Source organism: Trichomonas vaginalis, chromosome I (assembly GCF_026262505.1).
Source record: "Trichomonas vaginalis G3 chromosome I, whole genome shotgun sequence".
NCBI lineage: Eukaryota > Parabasalia > Trichomonadida > Trichomonadidae > Trichomonas > Trichomonas vaginalis.
Genome location: NC_067203.1, coordinates 26237867 through 26254201, shown reverse-complemented (window position 1 = coordinate 26254201; position 16335 = coordinate 26237867). Strand labels below are relative to the sequence as shown.

Sequence of the window (16335 nt, the reverse complement as noted above, 5' to 3'; positions counted from 1 at the left end):
CCTGTGCGGTACAGTCTAAATTACTTGTTAACAGTTCTTGCTTTATCTTCTGGATTTTTGTTTCGAAAGTATATGAAGAAGGAATGAAGTTTTTTTTCTACTAACATTGACGTAGGATTCATAACTACGAGTTTGGTGCTGTTGTAGTTGTCGCGGCTTGAATTGCTGTTGTGCCGATTGTTGAAATCATATCTTTACATACAAAATAAAAAAATAAATAAAAATAAAACTAACTTTATTTTTTCTATCTTAAGGAAATTCATGAAAATTCACGAGAAAAGGGTCTGAGCCGCTTAGCGGCGAGGGTGAGAAAACAGGTGAGAAAACGGGTGAGATCTCACCTCTTCACCTAAAATATATTTTTGGTGTAAATTTATGACAAAAATAAATGGTACCATTAATGATATCATGACTGTTCTCATTCATGTCTGATTTACATCTAATGAAAAAGTTTAGAAGAATTTTCTTATTCTTTCTGGCTTATTTTTGTCTTTCCAGTACTCCCGCTCTAATGGTCCCAGATGTGTTGCTTTGACTCTCTCAAGTTCTTAGATGGTATAACATCTTCAACGCCTCCTTCATATCTTACTTTATAAGTGTCATCGTTTATGTTATAGCCAAGTATTTCAATAACCACTCCTCGCTTTGCTTCGTCAATGGTTTCAGCAAGTTTGCCATTACTACTTTCAACTAATTTATGTCGAGGGTAAAACGCAATAGAGTCGTCAGCAGCTTTTATAAGATATCCATTACCTTGCGTAGAGTCTACGATATAATAGTTTCTACTTAACCTTAAACGTTTCTTTGTCAACGGTTTGTCGTCAAGAACTACACGAACTTTTGTACCAGGAATGAGGGTAAATTGTGTTGAATTTCTGATATTTTGTGTTTGGCTTCGTTTCTTTTGTATATACTTTTCTTCTTGTTGTTGTGTCATTGAATTTGGTGTATGTCCTGTTGTAGAATGTGTTGAGGAATTATATACTTCGAGAAAATGTTTCATTGTTTCTTCGGTAAAGTCTCGCTCTTGTTTAAATCTCTGAGCGTTCTTATGAAGCGGTTTATGATGCCGAGTATGTTATGGTTATGGTCTTCAGTAGTGTAGTGAGTTATGTTATGCTTAATGAGAAAATCTGTGATTTCATTGCTGAGGTATGCACTGTCTTGGTCTGATGTTAAAGTACTTGGGCTATGTTCTGCTACAAACTTTTGTAAAACTCTTAACACTTCACGAGTTCCTTTTTTCATTGGATATGCATATGCTTTACGAGTGTTAACATTAATGAAGATGAGGAATGGTTTATGTCCTCCTTTTCTGCTTTGAATGAGAGTGTCAAATTGGTATGCGTCAGGAGTGTTGGAGTAAATTGGTAAAAAGTAGTCGTAAGGGTTTATTTTTGTTTGATGTACAACATTTTTGTCAAAGAACCTTTTCACTTCAGTTCTGTTAGTAAATCCCCAACTCTTTGCAGCTTCATTGAACTTCTTAAATGACCTCCATGGATGTTGTTCGAATACTTCTTTCAAGCTCATTTATGTAAAGTTAAAGATTTTATTCAAGGCTCAAGCGCGTTCAATGAACTCTATACCATGCGAATACAGTCATAAATGGTGGCATATAATCTGCACCCGAGCCTGTTGGATTTGTTGTGAAAGTGTGTGAATGATTTCCTGTGGTTCCACAGAAAATACCTGCGCTTGAATCTACTGGGTCACTTGAAATATCATATCTATTCATTCCCTGTCTATCCGAACCTGCTGCAAGATTTGTATAACCTCTTTTTGTTATTGAATGTGAATGACTACCTGTTGTGTTTGTAGTTCCTGTCTGAGTGTGCGGTGGAAGGTTTGCTTCTTTAATTTTCTTCGAACCTCCTGCCGTCTTTGAATATCTAGCACAGTATAAGAATTTGTCTACAATCTGCTTCCATTCACCAAAACCTAAAACACTTGCTGGATTTGTTGAGTTCATTGACGTATAAATAGAACCAACAGGATATAATGTTTGAAGTATTTCAGTCTTTAATGTTTGAAGCTCTGTTTTGTCTTCTTTCTTATCTAACATTGCTAGTAGTTCATGTGTTTCAAAGTTTCTGGCATGATCTTCAATGTTCATACATCTGTTATCTAAATTGTTTAGTGTATCTTTTACGCTTGTACTTGGATTCTCTAAAGGTGCACTTGAACCAAGGGTATAGTTCAATATTATGTCGTCTGCTCTAACAGTAGTGAAGGATTTATGTGTATGTTCTTTGTCAGCTTTCTTATCTAACATTGCTAGTAGTTCATGTGTTTCAAAGTTTCTGACATGACCTTCAATGTTCATACATTTACTATTTAAGGAGTTTAGTGTATCTTTTACGCTTGTACTTGGATTCTCTAAAGGTGCACTTGAACCAAGGGTATAGTTCAATATTATGTCGTCTGCTCTAACAGTAGTGAAGGATTTATGTGTATGGTTCTTGTCGGCTTTACTGTCTAATGTAGCTTGAAGTTCATTTATATCGGAGATGTTGTGTTTATGAGATTTCAAAACTTTGTTCATTGCTTCAAGTTCAACTTTGTCAGCTTTACTTTTAATAGCATCTTCAAACGTTATTTTTGACTTAACTCTCAAAGTAAATCTTGGTTCAACTAATACACCGTTAACATTGAAAGTAGAGGCATAAATTTCATCGTTATAACTAAATGCTTCTTGTGCTTTACCTGTGTCATACTGTACAGTACAGCTTATGTCATAACCTTTAGCACGAATGTATTTATATCTTCTTTCATTGGGGTCTTCCGTCTTCACTTCATCACTTCGTGTTAAATATCCATGGTAGTCCGTTATAATCTGTTCGTCTGAAGTTATATAATGAACGTGGTTCTTGACTTTATCACTCAGAGCTAAAAGCTCATTTTTGTCTGCTTTTTCGGCTAATTTCTCATTAACATCATTCACTTCTAATTCAACTCTTCCGCCAGAACTCTTATTATCATTAATCTTTTTCATTAATTCGGTAATTACGTCATAAAGACTATATTCTGTTTTCGGTTTTGTAAATAATGAGTCAAAATTTCTTTTCATCATTACATCGCTGACATTAATGATATCACCAATTCCTTTTTCATTTATTCTCTTCATTAATTCTGCAATAATGACGAATATATAATCTGTTAATTTATTCTCTTCATCGAGGGTTATAGAATGTTTTGAAATTGAATCATTAACTCCTCTAAATAAATCAATAACTTCAGGATACACGTTTTTAATGTCTCGAATAACCCGACCAGTATCCTGTTGTTCATGTTCTTCGTTCCCGTCGTTACGTGGTTTTATATCTCTAACCATCATCAACGCAGCCATAACCGGAGGGTTTGTTGCTATCTGTTCGAAAATCCGTCCGTTATGTACGGTATATCTAAATAATTTCTTTGTGTTTGTTAAAACATTTGAAACAAGTCTTTTAAAACCATCTACAAAATTTCCTGTTTCACCTAATGTTCTTGCAGCATTTACAAGCTCCCATTCCCGCTTTTGACCCCAAAAACGTCCATATTGCATTTATTTCACTCTGTATAGTTGTCCATTCAGCGAAACTAACACCCGCATTCGCTAAGCTGAAAATGAAATTCAGTGGATCGAATTTAATTCCACCTTCTTTTTCAATTTCAACGAACTCACTAACATGAGATTTTAAGTATTCTTTCGTTAAAATTGTTTTCCCCGATGTTATGTCATTAACGAAACTATCACCGTCAAAAGTTAACGAATTCAATTTCGTCGTTGATGCTTTTATTTCATACACCGCTTTATCAATAGTTTTTGGCTCACCTTCTTTAGAAGCATATGAAACATTAATGAATGAATTATATGTATTCGTGAATGAGTTAAAATCAATGATTTTCATTAATGACGCCTTTAATGATTCATTTACTGTTGAATCCCTTAAAGCAATTAATGAACTGTCATTTATGAAAGGTACACTGCAAACCGTCGAGTTTGGATCAAATGCTGTAGTTGGTGCAGGAATATTAATGATATAAGTCATTAAATCATTAAGTGACGTAAATAATGTTGTCGTTTTTGATTTAATTTCTTTAGCATCTGTTATATATGGTAATTTTATTTCTGTAGTTTCTGAATTAAAGATATTCGCTAAAATGTTTTGTAAACTGTTTTGAACAGCTGTGTAAACCGTTGAATCCGGAACTCTTACGATTTCACCGTCCTTAATAAAAGGCATTGCACATGGTGTAGTGCTTGGGTCAAATCTTTTTGGGTTATGATTCAACATATATTCTAATGCTTCATAAACAGACCTATATACGGTTGTATTATCTTTTTCAATAATTTCACCGTCCTTTATAAACGGCATAGTACATGGAGTTAAAATAGGGTCAAACTTTTCATAGTCCTTCCATGTTATGTATTTCTCAGTATTTCCATCAGTGATAACAATATATTTGTCAGTAAGTGTGAGAGAGTATTGACCAAAATATAAACGTTTAGCTCTGTCAGCTTCATACGCATATGCAGCTATACTCATATTTTAATGAGAATAAAATGTTGTTCTATTTGCAAAGTACAGACCCAAACGAATACGGGACAGTAAAGCTACAAACAAACTTAGGTCTACAGAATGAGGCGCTTGCATTCAGAATGGTTGACTTCAATACTATCGCTTCATTCGTTATAACAGATGAAACAGATTTCATGGAGATTGAAATAGATGGAAAGAAGCACGAAATAAGATTTCACAATAATGTAGAATATAAGATGGAAACATTAGCTGGAGTGTTAAATGCTCTCATAAATACTACAATAAACAAGGATAACGAAGAAAACTTAATGAATGTTAAACTTATTGCAGGAGTTTTGAAGTTCAGTTATGTGAAGGAGTTTAAGATAACACGAATGAGTCATAGAGTACAACTTCTTTTGGGTGCATACCATATGACATTTCCTTTGAAAAGTGTTGACAAAACGATTGAGATGAAATCTGTTCCATACGTATGTTATGGTAATTGTTTATACATTGAGTCTAAAATAGCTAATGTCACAGGCATTTCAGGAGTTAATAGTAAAGGTTCAGTAGAATATAAATCCTTCTGTTATGCAGTCAATTCAATGTTCATTCCAAACGTTCCTGTCATAGCAACTCATTTAGGTAAATGGGTTCGCATTAGTCCTCATAATTTGAAAGACATGCAATTCAGACTTGTTGACTTTCAAGGAGAGCCTGTAGAACTGAAGGCACCAGTGCGAATGACTGTTGAAGTTGACTTTTTAGAAAATATTAAATGCAACAGCTTACAAGAGAACTCAGAGCTAAAAATATAAAGTATGAATGTTATGTATTAGGTCATGAACTTTGGTTGTTGCTGTTTGATGAAACAAATGATTAGTTATGTCAGTCAAGAGAACAGAAAAATATTGTGTTAGTGAAAACTGCACCAAGTCAATAAGATTAGGTTTGCATTATGAAGATGAGTTCGATACTGTTGAAGAAGTTTTGGATAGATATTACAAATTGCTTTAATTTACTAAAACATATTTCAAGCAAAGTTTATATTCTGTTGAAAGTTTTGTATACTCGTTCGAATATTTATACTTAAACTCAACTCCTGTAGTTCCTGGTGTTTCAATGATGCGGATGTTTACCTATTTTCATGAATAGTGGAGTTTGACCACAGCATTCGATTTCAGGGTCGAGATAGTCAATGACACATTGTTTCCCTGTTATTCGTGAGATAACATTTTCAAGGTCCTCCTTTGTTAGAATTATTTGGTTCTTGCTTATAAGATTTGTCAAAAGCTTCTTATCGTCTTTGAGTAAAATTGTTTGGTATAACTGAAGAAGGTAATGGTCTACGTTATCTGAAGGATTTGTTTGAACATTTGTGTAAGGGTTGTCGTTGGCTTCTCTTGAAAGAATTTGGTCCAGTGGTGGATACTCTAACTTAACATCTGATGTAGCGTTAGCGTTTGAAGCTGTGTTTAAATTCACGGATTTCAGCTCTGGTTCTTTTTCTTTCAAACACTCTGAACTATAGTTCTTTATGACAATATTGTTTGTCGTTCGTGAGTCAACATTTGATGTTGGTTCAATTGGAACATTAACGGCACCAGCTAAGATGGATTTGCTTCTCATTTCATATAGAATAAAAACCTTTTATATGTATGAAATGAACAATATACTCGACAAGGGTTTGAATGTAAAGCTAACGAATGAAAATATTGTTGAATTCACTGAGACAGGTGCTGTGTATAAAGATGTAGAACTACTGAACAAAAGAGCTAAGGAAGAAGCAGGAACATGAACAAAGGGTGGAAGCCTATAAAAATTTATGTCAATGATGGCTCAGGAGGTTCAAACATAAAGTATGCAGAAAGTTATAGAGTTTATGCTCTCAAAGGTGAAAAGCCTTCATTTAAGAACAGCTATTCTAACGCATATCCTCAAAAGCTAACGGATGGGGAAGTGGATGATATGAATGACAGCAAAAATATTAACAGAAATGGCGACAGAGATGCATGGAATTTGTTTACCATCAGTCAATTGAAGGTTAAACTTTAAAACAATGTTGGTCGTTCCCATGGAATATTTTTGACTTTAATGGTATTAGTCATGATATGAATCTCAAGGTATGAACGAGGAGAGATGAGAGACTTATATGCTTCCCAAATTTCTTCAAAAGGTAATGTTATACCTGACTGTTTCCAAATGAGTTCAATATCATAAGCGTGAGAAACCTTGAAAGATAACGAAGTCAGTTATGAGACGTTTTATGTTTAAAGCTAAAAACCTCCATGTTTGCATAAGTATTGCTACAGTTAAGTGGTAATGTCTGACTTTAGTAATGATGTTAGCTAATGGTGAGTCTGGTTTTGACACTAAACCTTTTCCGGCGAAGTCGTCACAAACGAGCAGAGTGTTTGAAGGATATTTTTTGAAGGGGTATTTTGAAAGTTTTGACAGAATGTAGTTTGTAAGTCGTTTCATTCGTAAACTCCTGAGTATTGACGTAAGTGGTGTTTGTCAATAATTCTTTCCATCTCCTCAGAAGTCTTTTGCATTCCTGACTGTATAAATTCAACGATGGCATAATATTTCCTCTTACGTCGAATGTAACGTTGAAGAAATTCAATGAGTTCACTGTCTGGAACTTTAACGACAGAGGCTTGAACTTTTGACATAAATGTTTTCGCTGTTGAGTCCATAGAGTCTGAAGTTGCTGATATAATGATTTGGTCATATAAGAGTCGTTTCCTAAACGTTCTGTTATGAGTATATGACGAATGAGGTTAAATGTCTTCCTGAACCCATCTTTCCACAATAGAAATACACACCATTTGAACAGAACTCATAATCTTTGCTGAAAGGAAGAATAAGAGAAGAGTTAAGTTTGTCTGTAGTTTCATTCATGTCTTCATCTACGTCATGTATTAAATGCTTCATTTTATCTCCATTAAAAATGCAAGTCAGAAATATTCAGAACATAGCACCGAGTCTAACTGACAAGAGTATAAAGATATACTATGAACACGTTATGATGAAACCTACCAAAATTCAAGAAAGTCAGTATACTTATGAATATCCAAGACACTGGGTAGAGTATGTAGGAGGTGAGAAAGCTATTGAAATCAGACAGGTTCGAAGTATTCCAGCAGGAAGAACAATATTATTGAAGAACTTTAATGTTTTGAGATATAATGATGAAACAAAGAAGCAAGATAGTTTCCCTGTTGCTGTGTATGTGAACTTAGATACAGGAGATGACATGAAAGTTTTTAATACAAAGCTTCAAAACGGTAGTGAGAGAACAACTGACTGCGGAAGGACATCCATTACCTTCAGAAGTTACCATAGCATATAATTTTGAAACAAACTCAATAGATTTTAAAGTCATCTCTGCAAAGAAGTCAGGTTTTACATTTAATGAAGCAGATGTATATTCGAATGAAAACTTCAAAGCTATTGCATGGTTAGATAATGACGATTGCTTTAAGAAAATATTTAAATACAGTGACTCAACGATGTCAATAGATGACCTTCGTGGAATGTTACCATCGACGTTTACAGTAGAAGGTTCAGCAGGATTGCTTACAAGATTTCAATTGGTGGTATTTGGTCTCGTGAGAACATTGTTATAAAATCCAGTATAAGTGAATTTGCTGAAGAATCTATATTATGTCTTTCAAACTACATGTATTCGCCGTCGAAGCATTATAGTATAACAAACTTTGTCAGTAAGTTTAACATAAGACTTGTCGAACCTTCTTCAATGAAAGATGTTGTGCTACCTAAAGATGGAAAGGATGGACTCATTATTGAGATGATTTTAATAGCATATTAAATGAGCTTGTTCTTGAAGGTCATTCATGATGAAATAACTGTTGTAGAAGATGTTAGCAATTGTTCAGACATTTTGAAGCGTATAGATGAGATAAGAAAGAAGTTAGATAGACCGCAAAGCGGTGAGGACGAAGCCCGTGAGAACGCTTATGTTTCATTGACTTTCTCCAGTAACGAGAACTTTTATGAGATAATATTGAAGAGAGATGATTTTAATATGGTGTAAATGGTAGCTTGGGCAGCTTTAGGCGCAATGGGAACAAAAGCATTAGCATTTGGAGCAAAAGCACTTGGAGCTTATGACGCAGTAAATAAAATGAGTGGAGGAAGGGTTTTCGAAGACATTAGATGCAAATAAAGGGAAGATTGGAGGCTGGGTTGCAAAGAAGTTAAGATTAAATAAAATAGGGCTCATAAATAAAGCATCCAATTTGGTTGCGACTGAGTCAGAAAATGCTTTAGGAAAGGACGATGAGTTTGCAAAACACGCAAAAGACTTTAATGACCAGATGAAAGGTGAAACAATGCATTTAAATAGAGTCGATGGAACTAAAGAAAATGTTTCTTCTCCACAACTTCCACCAGTAGTTCTTCCGTATGGTCCCTATGGAATGTATGGAAACCCTTCGAAAGACCATTTGACCCATTGACTGGTGGAAGTAACTGGTATCATTACGGACGAAGAAGAAAGACAGTCAAGTTGGAGACAGACGTGAAGAAAGCAACTAAAAAGAAACCAAGGAAGAGAGTTATAAAGCAATGAATTCAACAGGGTGAAAAAAGAGGTGAAAAAAAGAGGTGAGATCTCAACCACTTCACCTAAATTTATTTTTGTGCTATGTTTTCATACGTGTGAGGTGGTGATATAATTAATTTTAAGTTTATTTTTTTTATTTTACTGAAATTTTTATTTGGATGTAAATGACAGAACAAAAGCAACTCATACAAATCGAAAAATATAACAAACATACATTTAAACATTTATTCTTCCTTCCTGAGCATAACATGTTCTTTCAAATACATCCGAGACCAGTTGACTTTTCATTGACTGCTGTATAAAGATAGAAATAGTTATATCATTAAACCATATGATGACGAAGAAGTTTTCGTTCAAGCTCTTCAAATATAGCTTGTCCATATGGAATAAGCTCGTTTCCAAATATATGTTTTTGTAGCCATTCTGGTTTTCTTTCCATGTTACCAATAATATCTTTTGTGAATGGGAAAGCTTTTACCCAATGTTTCAGTCTTGCGTCATTTATTTCTGTAGTTGGTTTTTTTGTCAAGGAACATGTTTTTCAATACTAACATTTCATTTGGTACTGTCCATTTGAGTTTTCTTAAATATTCATCCCTTCTCAGTTTCATTGTCTGCAAATAAGTTTTTTATGACATTTTGCAAACTTTCGTTTGCAAGGTCATGTACAATAGGTTCTCTTCCTTCTATCTCCCTAACTTTCTTTCTAAACTCTTCACCAAATATACCATCTTTATGGTTCTGTGTAGTTCTTTGAGATAAATGTTTTAGAACGTCAGGTGTTATATTTCCATCAGCCATGTTCATTTCATACTGGTCCAAAATATCTGCATCTTTCATATCTTTCAATGGCATTAAAGCCGCGCTGAAAATACCAGCTATATCTGGTTCACCATTCACTTCCATTGCGTCTACAACTTCTTGGAATTGTGGTTGTAAGTTTATGAACCACCTATCCGGATTAGCTTATTGACCCATTCATTGTAGTTCCATAGTCTGCAGAAACAAAAGTAGGTTTGTTTCCATATTGGTTAGGTTCTGAATGAACTTTAAACAATGTTTCATTTCTATATGTTTTTGTTGAAATTTAACTTTTATTTTCACCGAGTTCAGCCAAAGATTGAACGTTATATGGTCGTAAGTAAAAAGGATTTTGTATTTGCGTACATTTTCTTTCAGTACTTCCATTCTATGCTGAATATTTTCATCTGATGTTGGAGTCTTTTGTATGTCGGCGAACATTTTTCGATATTCTTCTACTATGTCAGCTGAATTTTTCTTAGACTCTTGGAAAGATTCCATATTCTCCGCATACTCTTGTTGAGGGTCACGATTTTTCGGCTGTTCCAAATCTTCATCTAGTTCTGTGAAGTTAGTTTCCAAAGGAGGGACTTGTTCGTTTCCTTCTGGCTCTTCTAGCTGTTGTTGCTGAACTATTTCTTCCATGTCTGGTTGTATCTGAACTTCTTCCTGTGAGTTTCTTGTACTCATCTGCTGCATTTCATATATTTCCGAGACCGTTTTAACAAGTTCCCTATTTAAGCCATCCGCATTCATAACCCTTTCTTCTTTCGTTCCGTCTCTATTTTTTACGCGTTTCATGAAGATAGTTTGAATTCATTTATTACTCTGACACACAATATCTCGGAGTAATTCATTCTCATGTATTTGGATGATCTTATTATTAATCATTCCTTAGCGAGCTTGTATTTTCCAGGTTTGAAATTATATCCCATTTGGTGCTGAACTAAAGCTAAATAGGTTCGGGTCAGTATTTCCTTCCTTGAACTTTTAATAGCTTCTTTATATCTGTCACTAAGTCAGAGTATCTGGGTAACCATAATTTTCCTTAAGCATTTTTAAGAATTCTTGGTTTCCTTTTTCTCTACTTCTTTTATGTCCTTGCTCTGTTTGTGGTTGTTGCTGTGCAGTGTTTTGAACTGTTGGTTGTGGGTGCAGTGTTTTGAACTGTTGGTTTGTGGTGCAGTGTTTTGAACTGTTGGTTGTGGTGCAGTGTTTTGAACTGTTGGTTGTTGTGTTGGTTTTGGTGCATGCCTGTGTCTGTGTCCATGTGACGATGTAAATGTTTTAGTAGTCCTGGTGCAGGTGCTTCTCTTGGAGGGTTTGGTGGTATATAGTTCCACTAGCTAGTATATAAGTATCCACCAGCTGGTATATAAGTTCCACCAGCTGGCACATATGTCCATCTGCAGCATAATGTCCTACCTGACTTTTCGTTCTTAAGAAAGCATTTACTAGGTCTGTTTTGGTCTGTTGTAACTCTTTTTCTTGACTTTCCACAACAGTTGCTCTAACGGCGTCATAGGCACTTTGAACTGCCTGTCTCGTTGCTGCATCTGTTATTTTCGTCATATTTTGTGCTACTTTCTCTAACTCTTTGTCGAAACCTTCAGACTTCAGTTTCTTTCCAGATAGAAGTCGTCACTAGTAGTTTCACCTTACTATGAAGAGCTTCGAAGGCGTTCTTAAAGTCAGCATTCATTAAAGCTTCATTTGAACTGTCTTCATCCGCTTGTATTTTTGTCCTTATTGACCCTATAAGTTGGGCTGCTTTAGCGTTGGCTTGGCATCTAACCAGTCATTATTAGTTTTATATATTCTTGCGCTTTTCATTGCCTTTTGCATGGCTGCGTCGTTATTTTTACTTTCTTGTGCTAAGTTTTCATACTGTACGGTTTGTTTTTGCAACTGTAAAAAGTTTTTCTGCCTTTACATTTGCTTCAACTTCTTTTATATCTCATCGCTATCCATATATGTCTTCAGGGCTTTTTTGTTTTATTTCTTCATCTTTCAGTACTTTATATTGAGTAGTATGGTTTTTCAAATTTATAACATCTTGTTCCATTTTTGCTACTTCTGCTGCTTTTTCTGACACTTTTTTCGCATATTCCTCTGTACTTAGTTCTTTCAGTTTGTTCTTCTTTCTTCTTTTTCTCTACGTTTAACTCATTGAGTTTCTTTGTGTGTCTGTCATATTCTAGTTTCTTTTCGTTTTCACTTATTTGTTTCTGTATGTCTATGTTTGACTTTTTGACATCTGTTATTTGATTTTTGAGTGAACTCAAATTCATTTGACTTTGAGGGTTATAAGCTGTTCCGTCTGCAGCTCCACCATAGCCTGCCATTTTCGCTAAAAGTGCCGCTCTTAAACCTCCACTCTGTGCACCAATAACTCGGTTTAAAAGCATAGGGTTGCTTGACATTTGTTGCAACATAGTGGGGTCATTCAGCATTTGTTGTTGCAACTGTTGTTGTGGTGTCAGTTTTACTATTGGATGTTTCAATGCTCTCTTCCTCTTACGTATATTCTTACGTAGCTTACGTGGCATTTTAAGTGAAGTAAAAAACGGTTTTTGACAGATGTTTGTATGACACTTTTTGTTCAGCACAAAAAACTACTCGGTCAAAGTGTTGTCGGTTTTGTAAAATAACCGTCCTATCTCCATGCCTATGACGAAGAAATCATGAAAATTCAAGAGGGTGAGAAAACAGGTGAAAAAACGGGTGAGATCTCACCTCTTCACCTAAACATTATTTTTGGGTCCTTTACACTCATTACGATGAAGTCTTGACAAAACATTTACGTTCATGTTTGACAAAACATTTACGAAGAAGTCTTGACAAATTCAAGAGGGTAGAAAAGAGGTTAGAAAAGAGGTTAGATCTAACCTTCTACCCTAAATTATATTTTTGGTCATTTACACTCATTACGAAGAAGTCTTGACAAAACATGTACGTTCATGTTTGACAAAACATTTACGAAGAAGTCTTGACAAAACATTTACGAAGAAGTCTTGACAAAACATTTACGAAGAAGTCTTGACAAAACATGTACGTTCATGTTTGACAAAACATGAAAACATATATAATTTGTGAAAAGCGACACATTATATATAATGTTTTCGACCCAGAAGACTAACAATTTTTCCGAATAAAAACTTCATTTATTACTAAACATCATCAGGGCTAGAAGGCACGAAGTGCCTGGAAGCCCCACTCCCTTTTTTTTTTTTTTTTTTTTTTTTTTTTATACTTGTCAATTAAAATTGTTATGAAATTGAGAATATCTTCAACGGATTCATTTGATTTTAGGTGATATAACTTCTCAAATAATTCTATAAATTCATCATATTGCTTTAAAATATCGTCGCTCATAAGGAAATAGAATCTGAAAATCTGAAAAAGTGACAATTCCGCAACAATTTTAAAATTGCTTTTTTTAATCGATTTCTCGTCCCTTTCATTAATATCACATTTGAATACAAATACATTTAAAGGCAAGGCAAGTGGGGCTTCCAGGCGCGTTGCGCCCTCTAGCCCATAAAAAATTTCTGAGGACGAGCCAGCCGGTGACTTTTTTGTAGAGCATTGAAACATCCAATAGTAAAACTGACACCAAACCGTACAGTATGAAAACTTAGCACAAGAAAGTAAAAATAACGACGCAGCCATGCAAAAGGCAATGAAAAGCGCAGATATTATAAAAGCTAATAATGACTGGTTAGATGCCCAAGCCAACGCTAAAGCAGCCCAACTTATAGGGTCAATAAGGACAAAAATACAAGCGGATGAAGACAGTTCAAATGAAGCTTTAATGAATGCTGACTTTAAGAATGCCTTCGAAGCTCTTCATAGTAAGGTGAAACTAGTGAACGACTTCTCATCTGGAAAGAAACTGAAGTCTGAAGGTTTCGACAAAGAGTTAAGAGAAGTAGCACAAAATATGACGAAAATACAGATGCAGCAACGAGACAGGCAGTTCAAAGTGCCTATGCGCCGTTAGAGCAGCTGTTGTGGAAAGTCAAGAAAAAGAGTTACAACAGACCAAAACAGACCTAGTAAATGCTTTCTTAAAAATGAAAAGTCAGGTAGGACATTATGCTGCAGATGGAACATATGTGCCAGCTGGTGGAACTTATATACCACCAACCCCCTCCAAGAGAAGCACCTGCACCAGGACTACCTAAAACATTTACATCGTCAAATGGACACAGACACAGGCATGCACCAAAACCAACACAACAACCAACAGTTCAAAATCCAGCACCACAACAACAACCAAAACAACAGTTCAAAACCCTGCACAACAACCAACAGTTCAAAATCCAGCACCTGCACCACAACCAAAACCAGCACAACAACCACCTCCACACCAGCACAGCAACCAACAGTTCAAAACCTGCCACAACAACAACACAAACAGAGCAAGGACATAAAAGAAGTAGAGAAAAAGGAAACCAAGAATTCTTAAAAATGCTTAAGGAAGATTATGGTTACCCAGATACTCTTGACTTTAGTGACAGATATAAAGAAGCTATTAGAAAGTTCAAGGAAGGAAATAGGGATGCGACGGTTTTACGCCATGACCGTTTAAAAATAGTCTGATGAGGAGGGGTCTAAGGAGTAGTCTGAGGATGATGAGTAATCTGATAAGGAGTAGTCTGAGGATGATCTGAGGATAACCTGATGACTAGTCTAGGAGTGGTCTAATAAAAATGTAAAATATTTTCAAAGAAAAAATTCTATGAATTTTATATTTTAATTCTTAGCATTATATGAATAAAATAAACATAAATATCAAAATTTGAAATTGAACACGCCAAAAAATTGATAATCCACATTCAATATTTTGTAAGTGGCGTACATTTTGAATACTCGCCATACGCCTTGGAGTTCTCAATTTGAATTCGCCTTTATTTGGGCGACCTCAGAAAAATACGCATTAAGAAAATATTGTATGAGATTTTAAATTTGAACACGCTCTACTTTAAGGAATTAAATTTATTAAGATATATTATATATTATAACGATTACTTAAAAAAAAGTATTTCATCGCTTATGTAAGTTTCAAAAAAATCACGAAAATAAAAAATCAAGATTAAAATTTATTTTTTAATTTTTGAATTTCTCAAATGGCGAAATTTTTGGCGGAACAAAAAAATGTACGCCCGGTCAATGGCGTGTTTAACGCATCCCTATTTCAAAAAAATCACGAAAATAAAAAAATCAAGATTAAAATTTTATTTTTAATTTTTGAATTTCTCAAATGGCGAAATTTTTGGGCGAACAAAAAAAATGTACGCCCGGTCAAATGGCGTGTTTAACGCATCCCTAGAAGGAAATACTGACCCGAACCTATTTAGCTTTATGGTTCAGCATAAAATCGGATATAATCTCAAACCTGGAAAATACAAGCTCGCAAAGGGATATGATTTAATAGCATATCATCCAAATGACATGAATGAATTTACTCCGAGATATTTGATGTCAGAGCTAAATGATAATTCAACTCTCTTCATGAAACGCGTAAAAAATAGAGACGGAACGAAAGAAGAAAGGTTTATGAGTCCGGATGACTTAGATAGGGAACTTGTTAAAAACGGTCTCGGAATATATGAAATGCCAGCAGATGAGGTACAAGAAACTCCACAGGAAGAAGTTCAGATACAACCAGACATGGAAGAAATAGTTCAGCAACAACAGCTAAAAGAGCCTGAAGGTGTAATGCATGAAAAATAGCGTGACTTCACTTTTGACAGTTTACAAATGTAAAGTGTTGCATCCTTAAAAACTTGGAAATATATACATTCATGAATTATCTTGTATATTAATTGAAAATCCATAAAACCCTAACAATATTTTTTCTTAAAAAAACTATAAAAATATAAATAAAATTAATCGTTAAATAAAAATATTTGATATTAGAATTTTATTGGAAAAATTGAATTTTTTTCTTCGGGAATGTTTGCGGATTTTCATCCTTCGGGATCCACATGGTTTTGGCTTCTGTTGCATATTGAAACCAAGACTCGTCCCCTGTTACTAAAAAGCGAAACTTCTTGGATTGATACGCACCCAATATAGAGAGGAGCTCTTTCGAAGATTGGACTCTAGATTTTTTTGAACTGAATTAAGGTTGTGCGGAACCCAACGTGTATACGCTAGTTTGTAGTTCAAATAATTGTGCAGATAATAACTGACTGTTGTACGTGGTATCTTTGTCATCTCTCTATCCTTCTGAGTGATGCTCTTGGGTCTTCATCTAGCGCTTGAAGAATTGCTTTGATTTTTCTTTGATCCGGCGATTTTTGTCAATTTTTATGATGGGCGCCTTTTTGTTCATGAAGTGATACATCCTAACATGATACGTTACAGTGGAATAGCTAGGAGCATCCATACCGAAGCATTTTACAAATGTCTCGTAGATTTTTTTAA

At 34.8% G+C, this 16335-nt stretch overlaps 3 protein-coding genes and 7 pseudogenes across 10 annotated transcripts in view, besides 3 other annotated features; 4 read left to right on the top strand and 6 right to left on the bottom strand.

The window, feature by feature from the left end:
• Positions 1–9340: part of a mobile genetic element that runs on past the window's edge.
• On the bottom strand, positions 453–1003 carry TVAGG3_1052820 (annotated as a pseudogene). Its single transcript has one exon. A coding segment is annotated over exon 1 (551 nt).
• On the bottom strand, positions 2119–2995 carry TVAGG3_1052810 (annotated as a pseudogene). The gene has a single exon. A coding segment is annotated over exon 1 (877 nt).
• Positions 4139–4535, bottom strand: TVAGG3_1052800 (annotated as a pseudogene). The gene has a single exon. A coding segment is annotated over exon 1 (397 nt).
• Positions 4763–5326, top strand: TVAGG3_1052790 (uncharacterized protein; the record flags this gene model as incomplete). Its single annotated transcript, XM_051255787.1, has 1 exon — positions 4763–5326. The coding sequence occupies one exon, from the start codon at positions 4763–4765 to the stop codon at positions 5324–5326; it is 564 nt and encodes a 187-aa protein (XP_051081361.1).
• Positions 7462–8340, top strand: TVAGG3_1052780 (annotated as a pseudogene). The gene has a single exon. A coding segment is annotated over exon 1 (879 nt).
• Positions 9085–9340: a terminal%2Cinverted (terminal inverted repeat of Maverick transposon ID:TVAGG3_1052770).
• A 350-nt stretch (positions 9341–9690) lies between these two features.
• On the bottom strand, positions 9691–10005 carry TVAGG3_1052760 (protein of unknown function, DUF4106 family; the record flags this gene model as incomplete). The annotated part of the gene is made up of 1 exon (XM_051255786.1): positions 9691–10005. The coding sequence occupies one exon, from the start codon at positions 10003–10005 to the stop codon at positions 9691–9693; it is 315 nt and encodes a 104-aa protein (XP_051081360.1).
• A 1828-nt stretch (positions 10006–11833) lies between these two features.
• On the bottom strand, positions 11834–12449 carry TVAGG3_1052750 (annotated as a pseudogene). Its single transcript has one exon. A coding segment is annotated over exon 1 (616 nt).
• Positions 12450–13714: 1265 nt separating this feature from the next.
• TVAGG3_1052740 lies at positions 13715–14505 on the top strand (annotated as a pseudogene). The gene has a single exon. A coding segment is annotated over exon 1 (791 nt).
• A 762-nt stretch (positions 14506–15267) lies between these two features.
• TVAGG3_1052730 (protein of unknown function, DUF4106 family) lies at positions 15268–15639 on the top strand (the record flags this gene model as incomplete). Its single annotated transcript, XM_001293367.1, has 1 exon — positions 15268–15639. The coding sequence occupies one exon, from the start codon at positions 15268–15270 to the stop codon at positions 15637–15639; it is 372 nt and encodes a 123-aa protein (XP_001293368.1).
• A 205-nt stretch (positions 15640–15844) lies between these two features.
• Positions 15845–16335, bottom strand: part of TVAGG3_1052720 — a 694-nt pseudogene continuing 203 nt past the window's right edge. Inside the window, exon 1 of the mRNA in view lies at positions 15845–16335. This exon is cut by the window's right edge and continues 203 nt beyond it. Coding sequence covers positions 15845–16335 — 491 coding nt within the window.
• Positions 15845–16335: part of a mobile genetic element that runs on past the window's edge.